Raw genomic sequence first — 27,492 nt, 5'->3', positions numbered from 1 at the left:
TACCACCTGCTGTGGAAGCTGCCTCTGGAGCCGAGAAAGCAAACAGAAAAGGTAGACCTCTTATGTCCAACAATTCGTAATGCACTTGATGCTCTCAGAGTGGCAGTAATTGCATGGAAGGGTTTTGATTCTTCGTCCTTTTAAATTTGTAGTGAGTCCAACTAAGTCGCAGACGTTCCTTTTAAAGGCAACACATTTATTGTAACACTATAACACAAAAGGGTAACTGCCTCTTTACCAGATACAGCTTAGGGTGGGGACCCCCCAGCTAACTACCCTATACAGAGGAGTTACTGCTACGAAGGGTCGGACCCTCACTCGGGTCTCCGACCACATGGTTGCCTCGTAGGATGAAGAGCTTCAGCTTGAGACGTAGAGCTTCCCGCTTCTAGATGTTGAGCTTCCATCTTGTAGAATGCAGCGACCCCGGTCCCTCCCAGGGATCCACCTTTTATCCCCCTACGGTCGGGGCTGCTCCGCCCTCGGCCCCGCCCGCCTTCTCGAGCATTCTCGTTCCCTCTTGATCCTTCTCAAGAACTCTCCCCAGACACGTGATGACCCACTAGCCCCCCAACCTGGAGCCCCCTGTGTGGACACTCTGGATCAGGTGCCTACGGGGTCAACCAGAGTGCCATTGCCCGGGGCAACCCTGCCCCTGGGCTGATGCTCACCCACTCCTCCTCGTGGGAGCCCCCACCACATGCTGTGCGTGGTGCCCGCAATATCCCAGTGCTTACCAAGCCCCGCTAGGGCCGGTATTACAGCCACCCACACGGTGCTGTCCACGATGTAGGAACATCGAACGGCACGGCTCTTCCGGGCCGGCACCATACAGTGACATCCCCGATGTCACTACATCACCCCCCCCCCCTTCGTAGCATCCAGCCATCCCAGTTGTCAACTCTCCCTTTAAACGAACAATACGTGAAATTCAACGAGAAAAAAATAAACACTGTGCCTCAACAATAACAAGAACAGAAATAAATACCCCAAACCACCTGTACAAAAATTACACTATATATAAGTGTACAAACTAACAGGGAGAAGGGTGGCAACCAACGAACCAATAATAACCACACCATCTCAACAACAATATAAAAGAACCGTGTAACCCACGGGATCCCCCATTACCATCACACTTCCCACCTTCATCGTGTAACGACGGACGCGAGTGCAATGGCGGCAAGGATCAACCAATAACCGCCGTGACTCAGCGAGCACGACAGGCAACCAACAGCGTGGGAGCTGTGAAAGGGAATCATGAAAACAACACCGTCGCACTTCCCACCTTCACTGTGTAACAACACTCATGAGATTCAATGGCGGCCAGGTTCAGCTAATGACCGCCACGACTCAGCGAGTGTGACAAGCAAGCGACAGCGTGGAAGCGTGTGCCAGAGGATCACGAAAACGAGTCTTAGAGTGAGTCCTTGATGCTGGGCCCTCTCAGGGGAGGTGGGCTCGCTCACCCTGGAGGACCCATAGGGAATGTGCTAATGTCCTGCCGAACCCGGCTCCTCATGAAGAGCAGTGGGCCGGGCCGACGGATCCACCGCTCTCAAAGCCCATGAAACCGGCATGCGTGGCCTGGGGCCGAACAGAATCACCTCATCCGGGAGCAACCGAAGCGGTCACCCACCCTGGGTCGCCGGATGCACTCGACACTCGACCCCAGCGATATGGAGATGAGATGAATTCTCGTGGGGCGATAACCAGTTCAAGGCAAGAGGAGCGGACAACACAGCAATTAACCACATCCTGGGATTGTCGCGTGCAAGGCTCAGCACCTGCATTCCTGACAACGCCCCCTTCCGGACGTGCCGGAGCTGCATGAGCTAATTCTGTACCCTCCTGAATGACCGTGGTGTCCAACCCAGCATTTAGAACCTAAACACAAGGTTCCTGGTCATCGGACACCAACGTCTGAGCTATAGCTCCGTACCACGCAGTACCCAAATCGAGCGGCTCCCTCAAATGGACGTGAACAGGCATTCGCGCGCCGGGCGGGATTTCCCCCGTTCGGTGCGCGGACACCTGGACCGTAGCATTAGCTGCACACAACCGGGTAGGGGAAGGCAAAAATGCCACATGGCGTCCGGATGGCAATTCCAAACAGCCGCGGTCAATGCAGATTTCGAATGGCATCCTACCAAGGAAATAGGTTCCGAGTAAACATGGAGCAGTCAGGGACGTGGAGACAAAAATGTGTTCCGACAAGCTAACATCAGCAATGCGTACCTCGGCCATGATCCGACCGATGATACCCAATGAGTTGCCATCAGCAGCGACACACGGCGCATCGACAAAGTCGAGAACCCGACACTTAGGGGGCAGAATGTAAAAAATGAGGACCGAAATGATAGATGCCGATGCACCTGTGTCGATTAGCATCCTTAATCCCACACCCTCGATAGACCCAAGCACCGTAGATGAACCCTCGGTCGTAGCCACCACTCGATGGGCCAGCTCCGATCACTGACCTGGTCGGAGCTGACACACCTCATGATTACGCGTAGGACTTTCCCGTACTGACACACGATCGGGCCACAAACCAAATTGCCTAGATGGGTGAAGTGAGGCCAGGGATCGAGTGTGGAGTGCATTGCGACTTTCCTCAGGGTGTAGAGAAGAGCAGGAGGGCGGTGATGCCGGAAGGCGCCGACGTGGGACGCGGCAGCCCGAAGCCACGTGACCTGACAGGCCGCACTGATAGCAAGTAACACGGCTGCCTCTGGAACGAGAAGACGACCTCGACCGCCCCTGCTTGTCCGTTCGCCGCGTGCCACCATCACCCCGGTCGCCACCACTCCGAGTCGACGCGCCTTCCGTAAGGGACCCTGCTCCATGCGGTGGCCCCGGCTCCGTGCGGGACACGGCACAAGTCCCCAGCGCCCTGTACTGATGCAAAAGTTGCTGGGCTCGGACGCACTTGGCGAATTTTTGGTACGTGTCTGCCGAAGGCTTGTAGATGGACGGCAACTGGTCGAAGGCTTGCGTAAGGGTGGATCTCTCCAGCAGCAGGATTACTAGAAACACTGCAAGGGCGCCTTTGTCAAGGGAGGCAGGTACCGCCCACAGCGCCTCCTTCTCCGATCACCCTGCCAAGCCGGCGTTCACGAGGATCCGCCACTTGAAAGCCACCCAGTCGCCCTTGGTAGCCATGAAGCCTTCAACAAAGGGAAGCCGACATTGGAGAGCCAGGCTGTCCCTCGGCGCCAACAGCGCGTCTTCAATTTTGGCGGCTGATCGCGCGGATTGCGTCACCAAGATTGCCTGCCTGTTGTGGAATGGCGACAGAATCGCCAACCACGAGCGATATTGCCGCTCCTTCCATCGCCGGCGAGACTGCGAGGCTAAACTCCGCAAGGAGCGAAGTCGCCGTGTAGAGGAGCTCCGCGAGATGCTCGTGCGCCTCCCGGAGGGTCGCCACCGCCAACGGCGAAGCATCGAGCGCTTGGATAGCGCCCGGCTCAGTTGAAAGTGTCTCCCCCGCATCCTCCGGAGCTGTAAGCTGCACGAAGTCCTCGTCCTTGTCGTCCGATGTCCAGATACATGGTCTGTGACATGTAGACATAGTCTTCAGCTAGTTGAATAACTCGTGTGTTGCCCACTTCCGACACCAGTTGTAGTGAATTTAACTGAGTCACAGATGTTGTTCCTTTTAGAGGCAACACATTTATTGTAACGCCGTAATACAAAGGGGTAACTGCCCCTTTACCAGATACAGCTTAGGGTAGGGACCCCCCAGCTAACTACCCTATACAGAGGAGTTACTGCTGCGAAGGGTCGGACCCTCACTCGGGTCTCCGACCACGTGGTTGCCTCATAGGATGAAGAGCTTCAGCTTGAGACGTAGAGCTTCCCGCTTCTAGATGTTGAGCTTCCAGCTTGTAGAATGCAGCGACCCCGGTCCCTCCCAGGGACCTGCCTTATATCCATTTACGGCACCCCCCGACCTGGGGCCACTTGTGTGCACACTCCGGATCACGTGTCTAAGGGGTCAACCAGAGTTCCATGGCCCGGGACAACCCTGCCCCTGGGCTCACGCTCACCCACTCCCCCTCGTGGTAGCCCCCACCACACGCTGTGCGTGGTGCCCGCACTATCCCAGTGCTCACCAAGGTCCGTTAGGGCTGGTATTACACACAGCCACCCACACGGTGCTGTCCACAATGGAGGAACATCGAACGGCACAGCCCTTCCGGGCCGGCACCATACAGTGACATCCTCGATGTCACTACAAATTTATCAACATAGCAGTTCTCTCTGCCTCCTCTGTTTATCATCAGTATGTTTCGGCTGCCAGCAGTCAACTTAAACACAATACAATATATATTGAATACAGAACTCTAAATCAGCTGCATATTGAGCATTTAAAAAAATATTTTATTGTGTATGACATTTAACTTTAATGTATCATATGTCTATTAAGTTGTGATCCTAGGGGCCGACGATGAGTCTTTCTGTCAAGTCGACTTCTCAACTACACTATGAAGTTTATGGTTTAAAAAAATATATATGTAAAATTAGCACACTTTGTAAAGAATAATGGGCATTTGAACGATTCTCACTGAGACAGGTTTTAGGGTTTGTAAGACCAAGATTTGTACAATAGATCAGTAACATTGTAGTTATAATGTGAGGTTGTAGTCATTGCTTACCTGATAAGTTAGCATTAAAGATTGTAACTATTTATCAAAATTACGGTTGCACGTGTCAAAATTGGTGAGTAAATTACTAAAATAAATATCTGTTCAGGAATTTCATCTAATCATATGTTTTAAAGTGGTAACGTATTGAAACAGTAAAGCAATGCACGATGAAAACACAGTCAGCCACCATCATACTTTACATTCCAAAGTTACAAAAATTCTAACCTTCAAAAGTAGGTGCTGGTATCATAGTGGTTCCAATCCCGAGTGTCGATGCGGATGTAGGGACGATTGTAGATATTGTTGACTTGCCATTTGTTGATGCTGGCAGAGCTGCCGTTAATGGTACCTTGATAGTGGTTGATGCAGCAGTACTTGATTGAGCGGAATATGATGGTACTGTAGTTTGTGGTGCTACAGTTGCGGTGGGTGAGGTTGCTGTGCCAGGAACTGCAGATGTAGTTGGCAGCACCGACGCATTTGGAACTGTTGTGGTAGATGCTGAATTTGGTGGTTCTGAATTTGTAGATGCTTCAGTTGTTAATGCAGAATTTGTGGGAGTAACAGTTACGAGTGCAACACTCGTGGTTTCAACTACTGTTGGTAAAGGACCTGAAGTTGTGCTTGGAGCAGATGGGTTAGATGAAGCAGTTGTTGTTGCTATGAATGCTGTTGATGCGGTAGCTAGAGTAGAAGATACGAGTACAGATGAAGTTGTCGTTACAGTTGGTGGTGTTCCTGTTGACACAGAAGAGGTCGAAGCTTTTGTTTGTTTTTCGGTTGTCGAACCTGCAGTTGAGGTGGGACCAAATGTTGCACCGGATAATGGTGTTACAGCGGTGGTTGCTAATTGAGTTGTTGCAGTTTCTGTTGTCCTCATTGCTGCTGATGTTGTTGCTCCTGTTGCAGGTGAAGTAACTGTACTTTGAGTTGAAGCCATGGTTGGGCCTGTAGTTGCTGCAGTTGTAGAAGCCGTGAATGCTGCAGTGGTGGTTTGTGGTGTATTTCCAGCTTGAGATATAGTCGTTGCTGGAGATGCAGCTGTTGTGTGAGAAGTAGTTGTAACTGGAACTGTGCTTGATGTTATTTCTAGAGGTGTTATCTGAGATGCTGTTGTTGCTCCAGTGGCAGTTGTAGAGATTTTCGCTGCAGTGGTAGCTGGAGATAAATTAGGGCTTCGTGACGTGGTTGATTCTGTAGGTGATAGAGCCCCATTTGTCAGGGAAGTAGCAGATGGTGCTGTAGTTTTAGATGTGCCTGAAGCTGTTGTAGCAGTTACTGCTGCAGTTCTTGATGGAGCAGTACCTGATAGGGAAGAAGACGACGGTGCTGTGGTTGTCCGTGTTAAAGTTGCAGTTGGTACAACAACTGTTGCCGATACAGAAGTTGTAGTTGGTGATGTTGCTGTGCCAGGAACTGCAGATGTAGTAGGCAGCACCGACGCATTTGGAACTGGTGTGGTAGATGCTGAATTTGGTGGTTCTGAATTTGTAGATGCTTCAGTTGTTAATGCAGAATTTGTGGGAGTAACAGTTACGAGTGCAACACTCGTGGTTTCAGCTACTGTTGGTAAAGGACCTGAAGTTGTGCTTGGAGCAGATGGGTTAGATGAAGCAGTTGTTGTTGCTGCTATGAATGCTGTTGATGCGGTAGCTAGAGTAGAAGGTACGAGTACAGATGAAGTTGTCGTTACAGTTGGTGGTGTTCCTGTTGACACAGAAGAGGTCGAAGCTTTTGTTTGTTTTTCGGTTGTCAAACCTGCAGTTGAGGTGGGACCAAATGTTGCACCGGATAATGGTGTTACAGCTGTGGTTGCTAATTGAGTTGTTGCAGTTTCTGTTGTCCTCATTGCTGCTGATGTTGTTGCTCCTGTTGCAGGTGAAGTAACTGTACTTTGAGTTGAAGCCATGGTTGGGCCTGTAGTTGCTGCAGTTGTAGAAGCCGTGAATGCTGCAGTGGTGGTTTGTGGTGTATTTCCAGCTTGAGATGTAGTCGTTGCTGGAGATGCAGCTGTTGTGTGAGAAGTAGTTGTAACTGGAACTGTGCTTGATGTTATTTCTAGAGGTGTTATCTGAGATGCTGTTGTTGCTCCAGTGGCAGTTGTCGTAGAGATTTTCGCTGCAGTGGTAGCTGGAGATAAATTAGGGCTTCGTGACGTGGTCGATTCTGTAGTTGATAGAGCCCCAGTTGTCAGGAAAGTAGCAGATGGTGCTGTAGTTTTAGATGTGCCTGAAGCTGTTGTAGTAGTTACTGATGCAGTTGTTGATGGAGCAGTACCTGATAGGGAAGAAGACGACGGTGCTGTGGTTGTCCTTGTTAAAGTTGCAGTTGGTACAACAACTGTTGCCGATACAGAAGTTGTAGTTGGTGAGGTTGCTGTGCCAGGAACTGCAGATGAGGTGGGCAGCACCGATGCATTTGGAACTGTTGTGGTAGATGCTGAATTTGGTGGTTCTGAATTTGTAGATGCTTCAATTGTTGATGCATAATTTGTGGGAGTAACAGTCTCGAGTGCAACACTCGTGGTTTCAGCTACTGTTGGTAAAGGACCTGAAGTTGTACTTGGAGCAGATGGGTTAGATGAAGCAGTTGTTGTTGCTATGAATGCTGTTGATGCGGTAGCTAGAGTAGAAGATACGAGGACAGATGAAGTTGTGGTTACAGTTGGTGGTGTTCCTGTTGACACAGAAGAGGTCGTAGCTTTTGTTTGTTTTTCGGTTGTCAACCCTGCAGTTGAGGTGGGACCAAATGTTGCACCGGATAATGGTGTTACAGCTGTGGTTGCTAATTGAGTTGTGGCAGTTTCTGTTGTCCTCATGGCTGCTGATGTTGTTGCTCCTGTTGCAGGTGAAGTAACTGTACTTTGAGTTGAAGCCATGGTTGGGCCTGTAGTTGCTGCATTTGTAGAAGCAGTGAATGTTGCAGTGGTGGTTTGTTGTGTAGATCCAGCTTGAGATGTAGTCGTTGCTGGAGATGCAGCTGTTGTGTGAGAAGTAGTTGTAACAGGAACTGTGCTTGATGTTATTTCTAGAGGCGTTATCTGAGATGCTGTTGTTGCTCCAGTGGCAGTTGTCGTAGAGATTTTCGCTGCAGTGGTAGCTGGAGATAAAGTAGGGCTTCGTGACGTGATTGATTCTGTAGGCGATAGAGCCCCAGTTGTCAGGGAAGCAGCAGGTGGTGCTGTAGTTTTAGATGTGCCTGAAGCTGTTGTAGCAGTTACTGCTGCAGTTGTTGATGGAGCAGTACCTGATAGGGAAGAAGACAACGGTGCTGTGGTTGTCCTTGTTAAAGTTGCAGTTGATTTAACACCCGTTTCTGAAACAGAAGTTGAAGTTGGTGATGTTGCTGTGCCAGGAACTGCAGATGTAGTGGGCAGCACCGATGCATTTGGAACTGTTGTGGTAGATGCTGAATTTGGTGGTTCTGAATTTGTAGATGCTTCAATTGTTGATGCAGAATTTGTGGGAGAAACAGTTACGAGTGCAACACTCGTGGTTTCAGCTACTGTTGGTAAAGGACCTGAAGTTGTGCTTGGAGCAGATGGGTTAGATGAAGCAGTTGTTGTTGCTGCTATGAATGCTGTTGATGCGGTAGCTAGAGTAGAAGGTACGAGTACAGATGAAGTTGTCGTTACAGTTGGTGGTGTTCCTGTTGACACAGAAGAGGTCGTAGCTTTTGTTTGTTTTTCGGTTGTCAAACCTGCAGTTGAGGTGGGACCAAATGTTGCACCGGATAATAGTGTTACAGCTGTGGTTGCTAATTGAGTTGTGGCAGTTTCTGTTGTCCTAATGGCTGCTGATGTTGTAGCTCCTGTTGCAGGTGAAGTAACTGTACTTTGAGTTGAAGCCATGGTTGAGCCTGTAGTTGCTGCATTTGTAGAAGCAGTGAATGCTGCAGTGGTGGTTTGTGGTGTAGATCCAGCTTGAGATGTAGTCGTTGCTGGAGATGCAGATGTTGTGTGAGAAGTAGTTGTAACAGGAACTGTGCTTGATGTTATTTCTAGAGGCGTTATCTGAGATGCTGTTGTTGCTCCAGTGGCAGTTGTCGTAGAGATGTTCGCTGCAGTGGTAGCTGGAGATAAATTAGGGCTTCGTGACGTGGTTGATTCTGTAGGCGATAGAGCCCCAGTTGTCAGGGAAGTAGCAGGTGGTGCTGTAGTTTTAGATGTGCCTGAAGCTGTTGTAGCAGTTACTGCTGCAGTTGTTGATGGAGCAGTACCTGATAGGGAATAAGACGACGGTGCTGTGGTTGTCCTTGTTAAAGTTGCAGTTGATTTAACACCCGTTTCTGAAACAGAAGTTGAAGTTGGTGATGTTGCTGTGCCAGGAACTGCAGATGTAGTGGGCAGCACCGATGCATTTGGAACTGTTGTGGTAGATGCTGAATTTGGTGGTTCTGTATTTGTAGATGCTTCAATTGTTGATGCAGAATTTGTGGGAGTTACGAGTGCAACACTCGTGGTTTCAGCTACTGTTGGTAAAGGACCTGAAGTTGTGCTTGGAGCAGATGGGTTAGATGAAGCAGTTGTTGTTGCTGCTATGAATGCTGTTGATGCGGTAGCTAGAGTAGAAGGTACGAGTACAGATGAAGTTGTCGTTACAGTTGGTGGTGTTCCTGTTGACACAGAAGAGGTCGTAGCTTTTGTTTGTTTTTCGGTTGTCAAACCTGCAGTTGAGGTGGGAACAAATGTTGCACCGGATAATGGTGTTACAGCTGTGGTTGCTATTTGAGTTGTGGCAGTTTCTGTTGTCCTCATGGCTGCTGATGTTGTAGCTCCTGTTGCAGGTGAAGTAACTGTACTTTGAGTTGAAGCCATGGTTGGGCCTGTAGTTGCTGCATTTGTAGAAGCAGTGAATGTTGCAGTGGTGGTTTGTTGTGTAGATCCAGCTTGAGATGTAGTCGTTGCTGGAGATGCAGCTGTTGTGTGAGAAGTAGTTGTAACAGGAACTGTGCTTGATGTTATTTCTAGAGGCGTTATCTGAGATGCTGTTGTTGCTCCAGTGGCAGTTGTCGTAGAGATTTTCGCTGCAGTGGTAGCTGGAGATAAAGTAGGGCTTCGTGACGTGATTGATTCTGTAGGCGATAGAGCCCCAGTTGTCAGGGAAGCAGCAGGTGGTGCTGTAGTTTTAGATGTGCCTGAAGCTGTTGTAGCAGTTACTGCTGCAGTTGTTGATGGAGCAGTACCTGATAGGGAAGAAGACAACGGTGCTGTGGTTGTCCTTGTTAAAGTTGCAGTTGATTTAACACCCGTTTCTGAAACAGAAATTGAAGTTGGTGATGTTGCTGTGCCAGGAACTGCAGATGTAGTGGGCAGCACCGATGCATTTGGAACTGTTGTGGTAGATGCTGAATTTGGTGGTTCTGAATTTGTAGATGCTTCAATTGTTGATGCAAAATTTGTGGGAGAAACAGTTACGAGTGCAACACTCGTGGTTTCAGCTACTGTTGGTAAAGGACCTGAAGTTGTGCTTGGAGCAGATGGGTTAGATGAAGCAGTTGTTGTTGCTGCTATGAATGCTGTTGATGCGGTAGCTAGAGTAGAAGGTACGAGTACAGATGAAGTTGTCGTTACAGTTGGTGGTGTTCCTGTTGACACAGAAGAGGTCGTAGCTTTTGTTTGTTTTTCGGTTGTCAAACCTGCAGTTGAGGTGGGACCAAATGTTGCACCGGATAATAGTGTTACAGCTGTGGTTGCTAATTGAGTTGTGGCAGTTTCTGTTGTCCTCATGGCTGCTGATGTTGTAGCTCCTGTTGCAGGTGAAGTAACTGTACTTTGAGTTGAAGCCATGGTTGGGCCTGTAGTTGCTGCATTTGTAGAAGCAGTGAATGCTGCAGTGGTGGTTTGTGGTGTAGATCCAGCTTGAGATGTAGTCGTTGCTGGAGATGCAGATGTTGTGTGAGAAGTTGTTGTAACAGGAACTGTGCTTGATGTTATTTCTAGAGGCGTTATCTGAGATGCTGTTGTTGCTCCAGTGGCAGTTGTCGTAGAGATGTTCGCTGCAGTGGTAGCTGGAGATAAATTAGGGCTTCGTGACGTGGTTGATTCTGTAGGCGATAGAGCCCCAGTTGTCAGGGAAGTAGCAGGTGGTGCTGTAGTTTTAGATGTGCCTGAAGCTGTTGTAGCAGTTACTGCTGCAGTTGTTGATGGAGCAGTACCTGATAGGGAATAAGACGACGGTGCTGTGGTTGTCCTTGTTAAAGTTGCAGTTGATTTAACACCCGTTTCTGAAACAGAAGTTGAAGTTGGTGATGTTGCTGTGCCAGGAACTGCAGATGTAGTGGGCAGCACCGATGCATTTGGAACTGTTGTGGTAGATGCTGAATTTGGTGGTTCTGTATTTGTAGATGCTTCAATTGTTGATGCAGAATTTGTGGGAGTTACGAGTGCAACACTCGTGGTTTCAGCTACTGTTGGTAAAGGACCTGAAGTTGTGCTTGGAGCAGATGGGTTAGATGAAGCAGTTGTTGTTGCTGCTATGAATGCTGTTGATGCGGTAGCTAGAGTAGAAGGTACGAGTACAGATGAAGTTGTCGTTACAGTTGGTGGTGTTCCTGTTGACACAGAAGAGGTCGTAGCTTTTGTTTGTTTTTCGGTTGTCAAACCTGCAGTTGAGGTGGGAACAAATGTTGCACCGGATAATGGTGTTACAGCTGTGGTTGCTATTTGAGTTGTGGCAGTTTCTGTTGTCCTCATGGCTGCTGATGTTGTAGCTCCTGTTGCAGGTGAAGTAACTGTACTTTGAGTTGAAGCCATGGTTGGGCCTGTAGTTGCTGCATTTGTAGAAGCAGTGAATGTTGCAGTGGTGGTTTGTTGTGTAGATCCAGCTTGAGATGTAGTCGTTGCTGGAGATGCAGCTGTTGTGTGAGAAGTAGTTGTAACAGGAACTGTGCTTGATGTTATTTCTAGAGGCGTTATCTGAGATGCTGTTGTTGCTCCAGTGGCAGTTGTCGTAGAGATTTTCGCTGCAGTGGTAGCTGGAGATAAAGTAGGGCTTCGTGACAAGATTGATTCTGTAGGCGATAGAGCCCCAGTTGTCAGGGAAGCAGCAGGTGGTGCTGTAGTTTTAGATGTGCCTGAAGCTGTTGTAGCAGTTACTGCTGCAGTTGTTGATGGAGCAGTACCTGATAGGGAAGAAGACAACGGTGCTGTGGTTGTCCTTGTTAAAGTTGCAGTTGATTTAACACCCGTTTCTGAAACAGAAGTTGAAGTTGGTGATGTTGCTGTGCCAGGAACTGCAGATGTAGTGGGCAGCACCGATGCATTTGGAACTGTTGTGGTAGATGCTGAATTTGGTGGTTCTGAATTTGTAGATGCTTCAATTGTTGATGCAAAATTTGTGGGAGAAACAGTTACGAGTGCAACACTCGTGGTTTCAGCTACTGTTGGTAAAGGACCTGAAGTTGTGCTTGGAGCAGATGGGTTAGATGAAGCAGTTGTTGTTGCTGCTATGAATGCTGTTGATGCGGTAGCTAGAGTAGAAGGTACGAGTACAGATGAAGTTGTCGTTACAGTTGGTGGTGTTCCGGTTGACACAGAAGAGGTCGTAGCTTTTGTTTGTTTTTCGGTTGTCAAACCTGCAGTTGAGGTGGGACCAAATGTTGCACCGGATAATGGTGTTACAGCTGTGGTTGCTAATTGAGTTGTGGCAGTTTCTGTTGTCCTCATGGCTGCTGATGTTGTAGCTCCTGTTGCAGGTGAAGTAACTGTACTTTGAGTTGAAGCCATGGTTGGGCCTGTAGTTGCTGCATTTGTAGAAGCAGTGAATGCTGCAGTGGTGGTTTGTGGTGTAGATCCAGCTTGAGATGTAGTCGTTGCTGGAGATGCAGATGTTGTGTGAGAAGTAGTTGTAACAGGAACTGTGCTTGATGTTATTTCTAGAGGCGTTATCTGAGATGCTGTTGTTGCTCCAGTGGCAGTTGTCGTAGAGATGTTCGCTGCAGTGGTAGCTGGAGATAAATTAGGGCTTCGTGACGTGGTTGATTCTGTAGGCGATAGAGCCCCAGTTGTCAGGGAAGTAGCAGGTGGTGCTGTAGTTTTAGATGTGCCTGAAGCTGTTGTAGCAGTTACTGCTGCAGTTGTTGATGGAGCAGTACCTGATAGGGAATAAAACGACGGTGCTGTGGTTGTCCTTGTTAAAGTTGCAGTTGATTTAACACCCGTTTCTGAAACAGAAGTTGAAGTTGGTGATGTTGCTGTGCCAGGAACTGCAGATGTAGTGGGCAGCACCGATGCATTTGGAACTGTTGTGGTAGATGCTGAATTTGGTGGTTCTGTATTTGTAGATGCTTCAATTGTTGATGCAGAATTTGTGGGAGTTACGAGTGCAACACTCGTGGTTTCAGCTACTGTTGGTAAAGGACCTGAAGTTGTGCTTGGAGCAGATGGGTTAGATGAAGCAGTTGTTGTTGCTGCTATGAATGCTGTTGATGCGGTAGCTAGAGTAGAAGGTACGAGTACAGATGAAGTTGTCGTTACAGTTGGTGGTGTTCCTGTTGACACAGAAGAGGTCGTAGCTTTTGTTTGTTTTTCGGTTGTCAAACCTGCAGTTGAGGTGGGAACAAATGTTGCACCGGATAATGGTGTTACAGCTGTGGTTGCTATTTGAGTTGTGGCAGTTTCTGTTGTCCTCATGGCTGCTGATGTTGTAGCTCCTGTTGCAGGTGAAGTAACTGTACTTTGAGTTGAAGCCATGGTTGGGCCTGTAGTTGCTGCATTTGTAGAAGCAGTGAATGTTGCAGTGGTGGTTTGTTGTGTAGATCCAGCTTGAGATGTAGTCGTTGCTGGAGATGCAGCTGTTGTGTGAGAAGTAGTTGTAACAGGAACTGTGCTTGATGTTATTTCTAGAGGCGTTATCTGAGATGCTGTTGTTGCTCCAGTGGCAGTTGTCGTAGAGATTTTCGCTGCAGTGGTAGCTGGAGATAAAGTAGGGCTTCGTGACAAGATTGATTCTGTAGGCGATAGAGCCCCAGTTGTCAGGGAAGCAGCAGGTGGTGCTGTAGTTTTAGATGTGCCTGAAGCTGTTGTAGCAGTTACTGCTGCAGTTGTTGATGGAGCAGTACCTGATAGGGAAGAAGACAACGGTGCTGTGGTTGTCCTTGTTAAAGTTGCAGTTGATTTAACACCCGTTTCTGAAACAGAAGTTGAAGTTGGTGATGTTGCTGTGCCAGGAACTGCAGATGTAGTGGGCAGCACCGATGCATTTGGAACTGTTGTGGTAGATGCTGAATTTGGTGGTTCTGAATTTGTAGATGCTTCAATTGTTGATGCAGAATTTGTGGGAGAAACAGTTACGAGTGCAACACTCGTGGTTTCAGCTACTGTTGGTAAAGGACCTGAAGTTGTGCTTGGAGCAGATGGGTTAGATGAAGCAGTTGTTGTTGCTGCTATGAATGCTGTTGATGCGGTAGCTAGAGTAGAAGGTACGAGTACAGATGAAGTTGTCGTTACAGTTGGTGGTGTTCCGGTTGACACAGAAGAGGTCGTAGCTTTTGTTTGTTTTTCGGTTGTCAAACCTGCAGTTGAGGTGGGACCAAATGTTGCACCGGATAATGGTGTTACAGCTGTGGTTGCTAATTGAGTTGTGGCAGTTTCTGTTGTCCTCATGGCTGCTGATGTTGTAGCTCCTGTTGCAGGTGAAGTAACTGTACTTTGAGTTGAAGCCATGGTTGGGCCTGTAGTTGCTGCATTTGTAGAAGCAGTGAATGCTGCAGTGGTGGTTTGTGGTGTAGATCCAGCTTGAGATGTAGTCGTTGCTGGAGATGCAGATGTTGTGTGAGAAGTAGTTGTAACAGGAACTGTGCTTGATGTTATTTCTAGAGGCGTTATCTGAGATGCTGTTGTTGCTCCAGTGGCAGTTGTCGTAGAGATGTTCGCTGCAGTGGTAGCTGGAGATAAATTAGGGCTTCGTGACGTGGTTGATTCTGTAGGCGATAGAGCCCCAGTTGTCAGGGAAGTAGCAGGTGGTGCTGTAGTTTTAGATGTGCCTGAAGCTGTTGTAGCAGTTACTGCTGCAGTTGTTGATGGAGCAGTACCTGATAGGGAATAAGACGACGGTGCTGTGGTTGTCCTTGTTAAAGTTGCAGTTGATTTAACACCCGTTTCTGAAACAGAAGTTGAAGTTGGTGATGTTGCTGTGCCAGGAACTGCAGATGTAGTGGGCAGCACCGATGCATTTGGAACTGTTGTGGTAGATGCTGAATTTGGTGGTTCTGTATTTGTAGATGCTTCAATTGTTGATGCAGAATTTGTGGGAGTTACGAGTGCAACACTCGTGGTTTCAGCTACTGTTGGTAAAGGACCTGAAGTTGTGCTTGGAGCAGATGGGTTAGATGAAGCAGTTGTTGTTGCTGCTATGAATGCTGTTGATGCGGTAGCTAGAGTAGAAGGTACGAGTACAGATGAAGTTGTCGTTACAGTTGGTGGTGTTCCTGTTGACACAGAAGAGGTCGTAGCTTTTGTTTGTTTTTCGGTTGTCAAACCTGCAGTTGAGGTGGGAACAAATGTTGCACCGGATAATGGTGTTACAGCTGTGGTTGCTATTTGAGTTGTGGCAGTTTCTGTTGTCCTCATGGCTGCTGATGTTGTAGCTCCTGTTGCAGGTGAAGTAACTGTACTTTGAGTTGAAGCCATGGTTGGGCCTGTAGTTGCTGCATTTGTAGAAGCAGTGAATGTTGCAGTGGTGGTTTGTTGTGTAGATCCAGCTTGAGATGTAGTCGTTGCTGGAGATGCAGCTGTTGTGTGAGAAGTAGTTGTAACAGGAACTGTGCTTGATGTTATTTCTAGAGGCGTTATCTGAGATGCTGTTGTTGCTCCAGTGGCAGTTGTCGTAGAGATTTTCGCTGCAGTGGTAGCTGGAGATAAAGTAGGGCTTCGTGACGTGATTGATTCTGTAGGCGATAGAGCCCCAGTTGTCAGGGAAGCAGCAGGTGGTGGTGTAGTTTTAGATGTGCCTGAAGCTGTTGTAGCAGTTACTGCTGCAGTTGTTGATGGAGCAGTACCTGATAGGGAAGAAGACAACGGTGCTGTGGTTGTCCTTGTTAAAGTTGCAGTTGATTTAACACCCGTTTCTGAAACAGAAGTTGAAGTTGGTGATGTTGCTGTGCCAGGAACTGCAGATGTAGTGGGCAGCACCGATGCATTTGGAACTGTTGTGGTAGATGCTGAATTTGGTGGTTCTGAATTTGTAGATGCTTCAATTGTTGATGCAGAATTTGTGGGAGAAACAGTTACGAGTGCAACACTCGTGGTTTCAGCTACTGTTGGTAAAGGACCTGAAGTTGTGCTTGGAGCAGATGGGTTAGATGAAGCAGTTGTTGTTGCTGCTATGAATGCTGTTGATGCGGTAGCTAGAGTAGAAGGTACGAGTACAGATGAAGTTGTCGTTACAGTTGGTGGTGTTCCTGTTGACACAGAAGAGGTCGTAGCTTTTGTTTGTTTTTCGGTTGTCAAACCTGCAGTTGAGGTGGGACCAAATGTTGCACCGGATAATAGTGTTACAGCTGTGGTTGCTAATTGAGTTGTGGCAGTTTCTGTTGTCCTAATGGCTGCTGATGTTGTAGCTCCTGTTGCAGGTGAAGTAACTGTACTTTGAGTTGAAGCCATGGTTGAGCCTGTAGTTGCTGCATTTGTAGAAGCAGTGAATGCTGCAGTGGTGGTTTGTGGTGTAGATCCAGCTTGAGATGTAGTCGTTGCTGGAGATGCAGATGTTGTGTGAGAAGTAGTTGTAACAGGAACTGTGCTTGATGTTATTTCTAGAGGCGTTATCTGAGATGCTGTTGTTGCTCCAGTGGCAGTTGTCGTAGAGATGTTCGCTGCAGTGGTAGCTGGAGATAAATTAGGGCTTCGTGACGTGGTTGATTCTGTAGGCGATAGAGCCCCAGTTGTCAGGGAAGTAGCAGGTGGTGCTGTAGTTTTAGATGTGCCTGAAGCTGTTGTAGCAGTTACTGCTGCAGTTGTTGATGGAGCAGTACCTGATAGGGAATAAGACGACGGTGCTGTGGTTGTCCTTGTTAAAGTTGCAGTTGATTTAACACCCGTTTCTGAAACAGAAGTTGAAGTTGGTGATGTTGCTGTGCCAGGAACTGCAGATGTAGTGGGCAGCACCGATGCATTTGGAACTGTTGTGGTAGATGCTGAATTTGGTGGTTCTGTATTTGTAGATGCTTCAATTGTTGATGCAGAATTTGTGGGAGTTACGAGTGCAACACTCGTGGTTTCAGCTACTGTTGGTAAAGGACCTGAAGTTGTGCTTGGAGCAGATGGGTTAGATGAAGCAGTTGTTGTTGCTGCTATGAATGCTGTTGATGCGGTAGCTAGAGTAGAAGGTACGAGTACAGATGAAGTTGTCGTTACAGTTGGTGGTGTTCCTGTTGACACAGAAGAGGTCGTAGCTTTTGTTTGTTTTTCGGTTGTCAAACCTGCAGTTGAGGTGGGAACAAATGTTGCACCGGATAATGGTGTTACAGCTGTGGTTGCTATTTGAGTTGTGGCAGTTTCTGTTGTCCTCATGGCTGCTGATGTTGTAGCTCCTGTTGCAGGTGAAGTAACTGTACTTTGAGTTGAAGCCATGGTTGGGCCTGTAGTTGCTGCATTTGTAGAAGCAGTGAATGTTGCAGTGGTGGTTTGTTGTGTAGATCCAGCTTGAGATGTAGTCGTTGCTGGAGATGCAGCTGTTGTGTGAGAAGTAGTTGTAACAGGAACTGTGCTTGATGTTATTTCTAGAGGCGTTATCTGAGATGCTGTTGTTGCTCCAGTGGCAGTTGTCGTAGAGATTTTCGCTGCAGTGGTAGCTGGAGATAAAGTAGGGCTTCGTGACGTGATTGATTCTGTAGGCGATAGAGCCCCAGTTGTCAGGGAAGCAGCAGGTGGTGGTGTAGTTTTAGATGTGCCTGAAGCTGTTGTAGCAGTTACTGCTGCAGTTGTTGATGGAGCAGTACCTGATAGGGAAGAAGACAACGGTGCTGTGGTTGTCCTTGTTAAAGTTGCAGTTGATTTAACACCCGTTTCTGAAACAGAAGTTGAAGTTGGTGATGTTGCTGTGCCAGGAACTGCAGATGTAGTGGGCAGCACCGATGCATTTGGAACTGTTGTGGTAGATGCTGAATTTGGTGGTTCTGAATTTGTAGATGCTTCAATTGTTGATGCAAAATTTGTGGGAGAAACAGTTACGAGTGCAACACTCGTGGTTTCAGCTACTGTTGGTAAAGGACCTGAAGTTGTGCTTGGAGCAGATGGGTTAGATGAAGCAGTTGTTGTTGCTGCTATGAATGCTGTTGATGCGGTAGCTAGAGTAGAAGGTACGAGTACAGATGAAGTTGTCGTTACAGTTGGTGGTGTTTCTGTTGACACACAAGAGGTCGTAGCTTTTGTTTGTTTTTCGGTTGTCAAACCTGCAGTTGAGGTGGGACCAAATGTTGCACCGGATAATAGTGTTACAGCTGTGGTTGCTAATTGAGTTGTGGCAGTTTCTGTTGTCCTCATGGCTGCTGATGTTGTAGCTCCTGTTGCAGGTGAAGTAACTGTACTTTGAGTTGAAGCCATGGTTGGGCCTGTAGTTGCTGCATTTGTAGAAGCAGTGAATGCTGCAGTGGTGGTTTGTGGTGTAGATCCAGCTTGAGATGTAGTCGTTGCTGGAGATGCAGATGTTGTGTGAGAAGTAGTTGTAACAGGAACTGTGCTTGATGTTATTTCTAGAGGCGTTATCTGAGATGCTGTTGTTGCTCCAGTGGCAGTTGTCGTAGAGATGTTCGCTGCAGTGGTAGCTGGAGATATATTAGGGCTTCGTGACGTGGTTGATTCTGTAGGCGATAGAGCCCCAGTTGTCAGGGAAGTAGCAGGTGGTGCTGTAGTTTTAGATGTGCCTGAAGCTGTTGTAGCAGTTACTTCTGCAGTTGTTGATGGAGCAGTACCTGATAGGGAATAAGACGACGGTGCTGTGGTTGTCCTTGTTAAAGTTGCAGTTGATTTAACACCCGTTTCTGAAACAGAAGTTGAAGTTGGTGATGTTGCTGTGCCAGGAACTGCAGATGTAGTGGGCAGCACCGATGCATTTGGAACTGTTGTGGTAGATGCTGAATTTGGTGGTTCTGTATTTGTAGATGCTTCAATTGTTGATGCAGAATTTGTGGGAGTTACGAGTGCAACACTCGTGGTTTCAGCTACTGTTGGTAAAGGACCTGAAGTTGTGCTTGGAGCAGATGGGTTAGATGAAGCAGTTGTTGTTGCTGCTATGAATGCTGTTGATGCGGTAGCTAGAGTAGAAGGTACGAGTACAGATGAAGTTGTCGTTACAGTTGGTGGTGTTCCTGTTGACACAGAAGAGGTCGTAGCTTTTGTTTGTTTTTCGGTTGTCAAACCTGCAGTTGAGGTGGGAACAAATGTTGCACCGGATAATGGTGTTACAGCTGTGGTTGCTATTTGAGTTGTGGCAGTTTCTGTTGTCCTCATGGCTGCTGATGTTGTAGCTCCTGTTGCAGGTGAAGTAACTGTACTTTGAGTTGAAGCCATGGTTGGGCCTGTAGTTGCTGCATTTGTAGAAGCAGTGAATGCTGCAGTGGTGGTTTGTGGTGTAGATCCAGTTTGAGATGTAGTCGTTACTGGAGATGCAGCTGTTGTGTGAGAAGTAGTTGTAACAGGAACTGTGCTTGATGTTATTTCTAGAGGCGTTATCTGAGATGCTGTTGTTGCTCCAGTGGCAGTTGTCGTAGAGATTTTCGCTGCAGTGGTAGCTGGAGATAAAATAGGGCTTCGTGACGTGGTTGAGTCTGTAGGTGTTAGAGCCCCAGTTGTCAGGGAAGTAGCAGGTGTTGCTGTAGTTTTAGATGTGCCTGAAGCTGTTGTAGCAGTTACTGCTGCTGTTGTTGATGGAGCAGTACCTGATAGGGAAGAAGACGACGGTGCTGTGCTTGTCCTTGTTAAAGTTGCAGTTGATATAACACCCGTTGCTGATACGGAAGTTGTAGTTGGTGATGTTGCTGTGCCAGGAACTGCAGATGTAGTGGACAGCACCGATGCATTTGGAACTGTTGTGGTAGATGCTGCATTTGGTGGTTCTGAATTTGTCGATGCTTCAATTGTTGATGCAGAATTTGTTGGAGTAACAGTTACGAGTGCAACACTCGTGGTTTCAGCTACTGTTGGTAAAGGACGTGAAGTTGTGCTTGGAGCAGATGGGTTAGATGAAGCAGTTGTTGTTGCTGCTATGAATGCTGTTGATGCGGTAGCTAGAGTAGAAGGTACGAGTACAGATGAAGTTGTCGTTACAGTTGGTGGTGTTCCGGTTGACACAGAAGAGGTCGTAGCTTTTGTTTGTTTTTCGGTTGTCAAACCTGCAGTTGAGGTGGGACCAAATGTTGCACCGGATAATGGTGTTACAGCTGTGGTTGCTAATTGAGTTGTGGCAGTTTCTGTTGTCCTCATGGCTGCTGATGTTGTAGCTCCTGTTGCAGGTGAAGTAACTGTACTTTGAGTTGAAGCCATGGTTGGGCCTGTAGTTGCTGCATTTGTAGAAGCAGTGAATGCGGCAGTGGTGGTTTGTGGTGTAGATCCAGCTTGAGATGTAGTCGTTGCTGGAGATGCAGATGTTGTGTGAGAAGTAGTTGTAACAGGAACTGTGCTTGATGTTATTTCTAGAGGCGTTATCTGAGATGTTGTTGTTGCTCCAGTGGCAGTTGTCGTAGAGATTTTCGCTGCAGTGGTAGCTGGAGATAAATTAGGGCTTCGTGACGTGGTTGATTCTGTAGGCGATAGAGCCCCAGTTGTCAGGGAAGTAGCAGGTGGTGCTGTAGTTTTAGATGTGCCTGAAGCTGTTGTAGCAGTTACTGCTGCTGTTGTTGATGGAGCAGTACCTGATAGGGAATAAGACGACGGTGCTGTGCTTGTCCCTGTTAAAGTTGCAGTTGATATAACACCCGTTGCTGATACGGAAGTTGTAGTTGGTGATGTTGCTGTGCCAGGAACTGCAGATGTAGTGGACAGCACCGATGCATTTGGAACTGTTGTGGTAGATGCTGAATTTGGTGGTTCTGAATTTGTAGATGCTTCAATTGTTGATGCAGATTTTGTGGGAGTAACAGTTACGAGTGCAACACTCGTGGTTTCAGCTACTGTTGATAAAGGACCTGAAGTTGTGCTTGGAGCAGATGGGTTAGATGAAGCAGTTGTTGTTGCTATGAATGCTGTTGATGCAGTAGCTAGAGTAGAAGGTACGAGTACAGATGAAGTTGTCGTTACAGTTGGTGGTGTTCCTGTTGACACAGAAGAGGTCGTAGCTTTTGTTTGTTTTTCGGTTGTCAAACCTGCAGTTGAGGTGGGAACAAATGTTGCACCGGATAATGGTGTTACAGCTGTGGTTGCTATTTGAGTTGTGGCAGTTTCTGTTGTCCTCATGGCTGCTGATGTTGTAGCTCCTGTTGCAGGTGAAGTAACTGTACTTTGAGTTGAAGCCATGGTTGGGCCTGTAGTTGCTGCATTTGTAGAAGCAGTGAATGCTGCAGTGGTGGTTTGTGGTGTATATCCAGTTTGAGATGTAGTCGTTACTGGAGATGCAGCTGTTGTGTGAGAAGTAGTTGTAACAGGAACTGTGCTTGATGTTATTTCTAGAGGCGTTATCTGAGATGCTGTTGTTGCTCCAGTGGCAGTTGTCGTAGAGATTTTCGCTGCAGTGGTAGCTGGAGATAAAATAGGGCTTCGTGACGTGGTTGATTCTGTAGGTGTTAGAGCCCCAGTTGTCAGGGAAGTAGCAGGTGTTGCTGTAGTTTTAGATGTGCCTGAAGCTGTTGTAGCAGTTACTGCTGCAGTTGTTGATGGAGCAGTACCTGATAGGGAAGAAGACGACGGTACTGTGCTTGTCCTTGTTAAAGTTGCAGTTGATATAACACCCGTTGCTGATACGGAAGTTGTAGTTGGTGATGTTGCTGTGCCAGGAACTGCAGATGTAGTGGACAGCACCGATGCATTTGGAACTGTTGTGGTAGATGCTGAATTTGGTGGTTCTGAATTTGTAGATGCTTCAATTGTTGATGCAGATTTTGTGGGAGTAACAGTTACGAGTGCAACACTCGTGGTTTCAGCTACTGTTGATAAAGGACCTGAAGTTGTGCTTGGAGCAGATGGGTTAGATGAAGCAGTTGTTGTTGCTATGAATGCTGTTGATGCAGTAGCTAGAGTAGAAGGTACGAGTACAGATGAAGTTGTCGTTACAGTTGGTGGTGTTCCTGTTGACACAGAAGAGGTCGTAGCTTTTGTTTGTTTTTCGGTTGTCAAACCTGCAGTTGAGGTGGGAACAAATGTTGCACCGGATAATGGTGTTACAGCTGTGGTTGCTATTTGAGTTGTGGCAGTTTTTGTTGTCCTCATGGCTGCTGATGTTGTAGCTCCTGTTGCAGGTGAAGTAACTGTACTTTGAGTTGAAGCCATGGTTGGGCCTGTAGTTGCTGCATTTGTAGAAGCAGTGAATGCTGCAGTGGTGGTTTGTGGTGTAGATCCAGTTTGAGATGTAGTCGTTACTGGAGATGCAGCTGTTGTGTGAGAAGTAGTTGTAACAGGAACTGTGCTTGATGTTATTTCTAGAGGCGTTATCTGAGATGCTGTTGTTGCTCCAGTGGCAGTTGTCGTAGAGATTTTCGCTGCAGTGGTAGCTGGAGATAAAATAGGGCTTCGTGACGTGGTTGATTCTGTAGGTGTTAGAGCCCCAGTTGTCAGGGAAGTAGCAGGTGTTGCTGTAGTTTTAGATGTGCCTGAAGCTGTTGTAGCAGTTACTGCTGCAGTTGTTGATGGAGCAGTACCTGATAGGGAAGAAGACGACGGTACTGTGCTTGTCCTTGTTAAAGTTGCAGTTGATATAACACCCGTTGCTGATACGGAAGTTGTAGTTGGTGATGTTGCTGTGCCAGGAACTGCAGATGTAGTGGACAGCACCGATGCATTTGGAACTGTTGTGGTAGATGCTGAATTTGGTGGTTCTGAATTTGTAGATGCTTCAATTGTTGATGCAGATTTTGTGGGAGTAACAGTTACGAGTGCAACACTCGTGGTTTCAGCTACTGTTGATAAAGGACCTGAAGTTGTGCTTGGAGCAGATGGGTTAGATGAAGCAGTTGTTGTTGCTATGAATGCTGTTGATGCGGTAGCTAGAGTAGAAGGTACGAGTACAGATGAAGTTGTCGTTACAGTTGGTGGTGTTCCTGTTGACACAGAAGAGGTCGTAGCTTTTGTTTGTTTTTCGGTTGTCAAACCTGCAGTTGAGGTGGGACCAAATGTTGCACCGGATAATAGTGTTACAGCTGTGGTTGCTAATTGAGTTGTGGCAGTTTCTGTTGTCCTCATGGCTGCTGATGTTGTAGCTCCTGTTGCAGGTGAAGTAACTGTACTTTGAGTTGAAGCCGTGGTTGGGCCTGTAGTTGCTGCATTTGTAGAAGCAGTGAATGCTGCAGTGGTGGTTTGTGGTGTAGATCCAGTTTGAGATGTAGTCGTCACTGGAGATGCAGCTGTTGTGTGAGAAGTAGTTGTAACAGGAACTGTGCTTGATGTTATTTCTAGAGGCGGTATTTGAGATGCTGTTGTTGCTGCAGTGGCAGTTGTCGTAGAGATTTTCGCTGCAGTGGTAGCTGGAGATAAAGTAGGGCTTCGTGACGTGGTTGATTCTGTAGGTGTTAGAGCCCCAGTTGTCAGGGAAGTAGCAGGTGTTGCTGTAGTTTTAGATGTGCCTGAAGCTGTTGTAGCAGTTACTGCTGCAGTTGTTGATGGAGCAGTACCTGATAGGGAAGAAGACGACGGTGCTGTGCTTGTCCTTGTTAAAGTTGCAGTTGATATAACACCCGTTGCTGATACGGAAGTTGTAGTTGGTGATGTTGCTGTGCCAGGAACTGCAGATGTAGTGGGCAGCACCGATGCATTTGGAACTGTTGTAGTAGATGCTGAATTTGGTGGTTCTGAATGTGTAGTTGCTGCAGTTGTTGATCCAGAATTTGGAGTAGGTTGTGAAGTTACAGTGGGATTCACAGTTACAAATGCAGCACTCGTGGTTTCAGCTCTTGTTGGTAATCGACTTGAAGTTATGCTTGCAGCAGATTCACTTGTTGTTGGTTCTCCAGTTGCTGGGAATTCAGTTGTTATTGGTTTTGTAGTTGTTGGAGATTCAGTTGTTGGCGATTCAGTGGGTGGTTTTGGTTCTGTAGTCGTTGCGTATTCAGTTGTTGCTTCTCCCATTGTTGTTGGGAATTCACTTGTAATTGGTTCTGTAGTTGTTGGGGATTCAGTTATTGTTGGGGATTCAGTTGTTGTCGATTCTTCAGTTGTTGGCGAATCATTTGGTGGATTTGCAGTTGTTGGTGGGGATTCACTTATTGTTGGTTCTGCAGTTGTTGTAGAAGATTCAGTTGTTGTTGGTTCTGCATTTGTTATCAGGAATTTAGTTGTTGCTTCCACAGTTGTTGATGATTCAGTTGTTGGCTCTGCAGTTGTTGGGGATTCACTAGTTGTTGGTTTTGTGGTTGTTGTCGGGAATTCAGTTGTTGGGGAATCATTTGTTGTTATTTCTGCAGTTGTAGTTAATTCCGTTGTTGGTTCTGCAGTTGTTTTAGAAGATTCAGTTATTGGTTTTGCAGTTGTTGGTGATTCACTTGTTATTTGGAATTCAGTTGCTGGTTCTGAAGTTGTTGGGGATTCAGTTGTTGTCGATTCTTCAGTTGTTGGCGAATCATTTGGTGGATTTGCAGTTGTTGGTGGGGATTCACTTATTGTTGGTTCTGCAGTTGTTGTAGAAGATTCAGTTGTTGTTGGTTCTGCATTTGTTATCAGGAATTTAGTTGTTGCTTCCACAGTTGTTGATGATTCAGTTGTTGGCTCTGCAGTTGTTGGGGATTCACTAGTTGTTGGTTTTGTGGTTGTTGTCGGGAATTCAGTTGTTGGGGAATCATTTGTTGTTATTTCTGCAGTTGTAGTTAATTCCGTTGTTGGTTCTGCAGTTGTTTTAGAAGATTCAGTTATTGGTTTTGCAGTTGTTGGTGATTCACTTGTTATTTGGAATTCAGTTGCTGGTTCTGAAGTTGTTGGGGATTCAGTTGTTGTTTGTTCCATAGTCGGCAATTCCCTAGTTGTTGGAGATTCACTTGTTACGTCTACAATTGTTGTTGGGGATTCAGTTTTTGTAGTTGGTTCTGCAGTTGTTGTCGGGGATTCACTTGTTGGCTGTGCAGTTGATGGGGATTCGCCTGTTGTTAGTTCTGTAGTTGTTGACAATATAGTTGTTGGAGAGTCAGTTGTAGTTAGTTCTGTCGTTGTTGTAGGGAATTCAGTTGTTGGTTCTGCAGTTGTCAGTGATTCAGTTGTTGCTTCCACAGTTGTTGAGGATTCACTTGTTGCTTCTGAAGTTGTTAGGATTTCAGTTGTTGTTTGCTCTGTAGTCGTCGATTCAGTTGTTGTTGGTTCTGCCGTTGTTGTTAGGGATGCAGTTGTTTCTGAAGTTGTTGAGGATTCAGTTGTTGCTTCTGAAGTTGTTAGGATTTCAGTTGCTGTTTGCTCTGTAGTTGGGGATTCAGTCGTTGTCGGGGATTCAGTTGTTGTTTGCTCTGTAGTTGGGTATTCAGTTGTTGCTTCCAAAGTTGTTAGGATATCAGTTGTTTGCTCTGTAGTCGGGGATTCAGTTGTTGTTGGTTCTGCAGTTGTGGATTCAGTTGTTTTTGGTGATTCACTTGTTGTTTCTGCAGTTGTACTTGATTCAGTTGTTGCTTCTGAAGTTGTTACAATTTCAGTTGTTGTTTGCTCTGTAGTTGGGGATTCAGTTGTTGTCGGGGATTCAGTTGTTGGTTCTGCAGTCGTTGTTGGGTCTGCGGTTGTTGTTATGGATGCAGTTGTTGTTTCTACAGTTGTTGGTGATTCAGTGGTTGCTTCCACAGTTGTTGAGGATTCACTTGTTGTCTGTGCAGTTGTTGGGGATTCAGTTGTTGCTTCTGAAGTTGTTAGGATTTCGGTTGTTGTTTGCTCTGTAGTCGGAGATTCAGTTGTTGTTGGGGATTCAGTTGTTGTTGCTTCTGAAGTTGTTGGGGATTCAGTTGTTGTTTGCTCTGTAGTCAGGGATTCAGTTGTTGGTTCCACAGTTGTTGAGGATTCACTTGTTGTTGGTTCTGCAGTTGTTGCTAGGGATGCAGTTGTTTCTGCAGTTGTTGGGGATTCAGTTGTTGCTTCCAAAGTTGTTGGTGATTCAATTATTGCTTCTGCAGTTGTTGGTGATTCATTTGTTGCTTCTGCAGTTGTGGGTGATTCAGTTGTTGCTTCCAAAGTTGTTGGGGATTCAGTTGTTGCTTCAGCAGTTGTTGGTGATTCAGTTGTTGCTTCTGCAGTTGTTGGGGATTCAGTTGTTGCTTCCAAAGTTGTTGGGGATTCAGTTGTTGCTTCAGCAGTTGTTGGTGATTCGGTTGTTGCTTCTGTAGTTTTTGGTGATTCAGTTGTTGCTTCTGCAGTTGTTGGTGATTCAGTTGTTGCTTCCAAAGTTGTTGGGGATTCAGTTGTTGCTTCAGCAGTTGTTGGTGATTCAGTTGTTGCTTCTGCAGTTGTTGGTGATTCAGTTGTTGCTTCTGCAGTTGTTGGTGATTCAGTTGTTGCTTCTGCAGTTGTTGGTGATTCAGATGTTGCTTCTGCAGGTGTTGGGGATTCAGTTGTTGCTTCCAAAGTTGTTGGTGATTCAGTTGTTGCTTCAGCAGTTGTTGGTGATTCAGTTGTTGCTTCTGCAGTTGTTGGTGATTCAGTTGTTGCTTCTGCAGTTGTTGGGAATTTAGTTGTTGCTTCTGCAGTTGTTGGTGATTCAGTTGTTGCTTCCAAAGTTGTTGGGGATTCAGTTGTTGCTTCTGCAGTTGTTGGGGATTCAGTTGTTGCTTCCAAAGTTGTTGGGGATTCAGTTGTTGCTTCAGCAGTTGTTGGTGATTCGGTTGTTGCTTCTGTAGTTTTTGGTGATTCAGTTGTTGCTTCTGCAGTTGTTGGTGATTCAGTTGTTGCTTCCAAAGTTGTTGGGGATTCAGTTGTTGCTTCAGCAGTTGTTGGTGATTCAGTTGTTGCTTCTGCAGTTGTTGGTGATTCAGTTGTTGCTTCTGCAGTTGTTGGTGATTCAGTTGTTGCTTCTGCAGTTGTTGGTGATTCAGATGTTGCTTCTGCAGTTGTTGGTGATTCAGTTGTTGCTTCCAAAGTTGTTGGGGATTCAGATGTTGCTTCTGCAGTTGTTGGGGATTCAGTTGTTGCTTCAGCAGTTGTTGGTGATTCAGTTGTTGCTTCTGCAGTTGTTGGTGATTCAGTTGTTGCTTCTGCAGTTGTTGGTGATTCAGTTGTTGCTTCTGCAGTTGTTGGTGATTCAGATGTTGCTTCTGCAGTTGTTGGGGATTCAGTTGTTGCTTCCAAAGTTGTTGGTGATTCAGTTGTTGCTTCAGCAGTTGTTGGTGATTCAGTTGTTGCTTCTGCAGTTGTTGGTGATTCAGTTGTTGCTTCTGCAGTTGTTGGGAATTTAGTTGTTGCTTCTGCAGTTGTTTGTGATTCAGTTGTTGCTTCCAAAGTTGTTGGTGATTCAGGTGTTGCTTCAGCAGTTGTTGGTGATTCAGTTGTTGCTTCTGCAGTTGTTGGTGATTCAGTTGTTGCTTCCAAAGTTGTTGGGGATTCAGATGTTATTTGCTCAGTAGTCGGGGATTCGGTTGTTGTTGGTTCTGCAGTTGTTGTTGGGAATTCAGTTGATTGTTCTGCAGTCATTGTTGGTTTTGCGGTTGTTGTTGGTGATTCACTTGTTGGTTCTGCAGTTGTCAGGAATTCAGTTGTTGTTGGGGATTCACCTGTTGTTAGTTCTGCAGTTGTTGGCAATAT

General features: G+C 46.7%; 1 protein-coding gene across 1 annotated transcript in view; it reads right to left on the bottom strand.

Annotated features, from left to right (window-relative positions):
* LOC144728270 (uncharacterized) overlaps positions 1–27,492 on the bottom strand; it is an 83,233-nt gene that overhangs the window by 37,027 nt on the left and 18,714 nt on the right. Inside the window, exon 3 of the mRNA XM_078607580.1 lies at positions 4,878–25,881. Coding sequence (XP_078463706.1) covers positions 4,878–25,881 — 21,004 coding nt within the window. The remainder of the gene's footprint in view (positions 1–4,877; positions 25,882–27,492) is intronic.

Source organism: Lampetra planeri, chromosome 28, assembly GCF_965212315.1.
Source record: "Lampetra planeri chromosome 28, kcLamPlan1.2.h2, whole genome shotgun sequence".
Taxonomy (NCBI): domain Eukaryota; kingdom Metazoa; phylum Chordata; class Hyperoartia; order Petromyzontiformes; family Petromyzontidae; genus Lampetra; species Lampetra planeri.
Note: the sequence above shows the minus strand (reverse complement) of the source record. Positions and strands in the feature narration are given on the sequence as shown.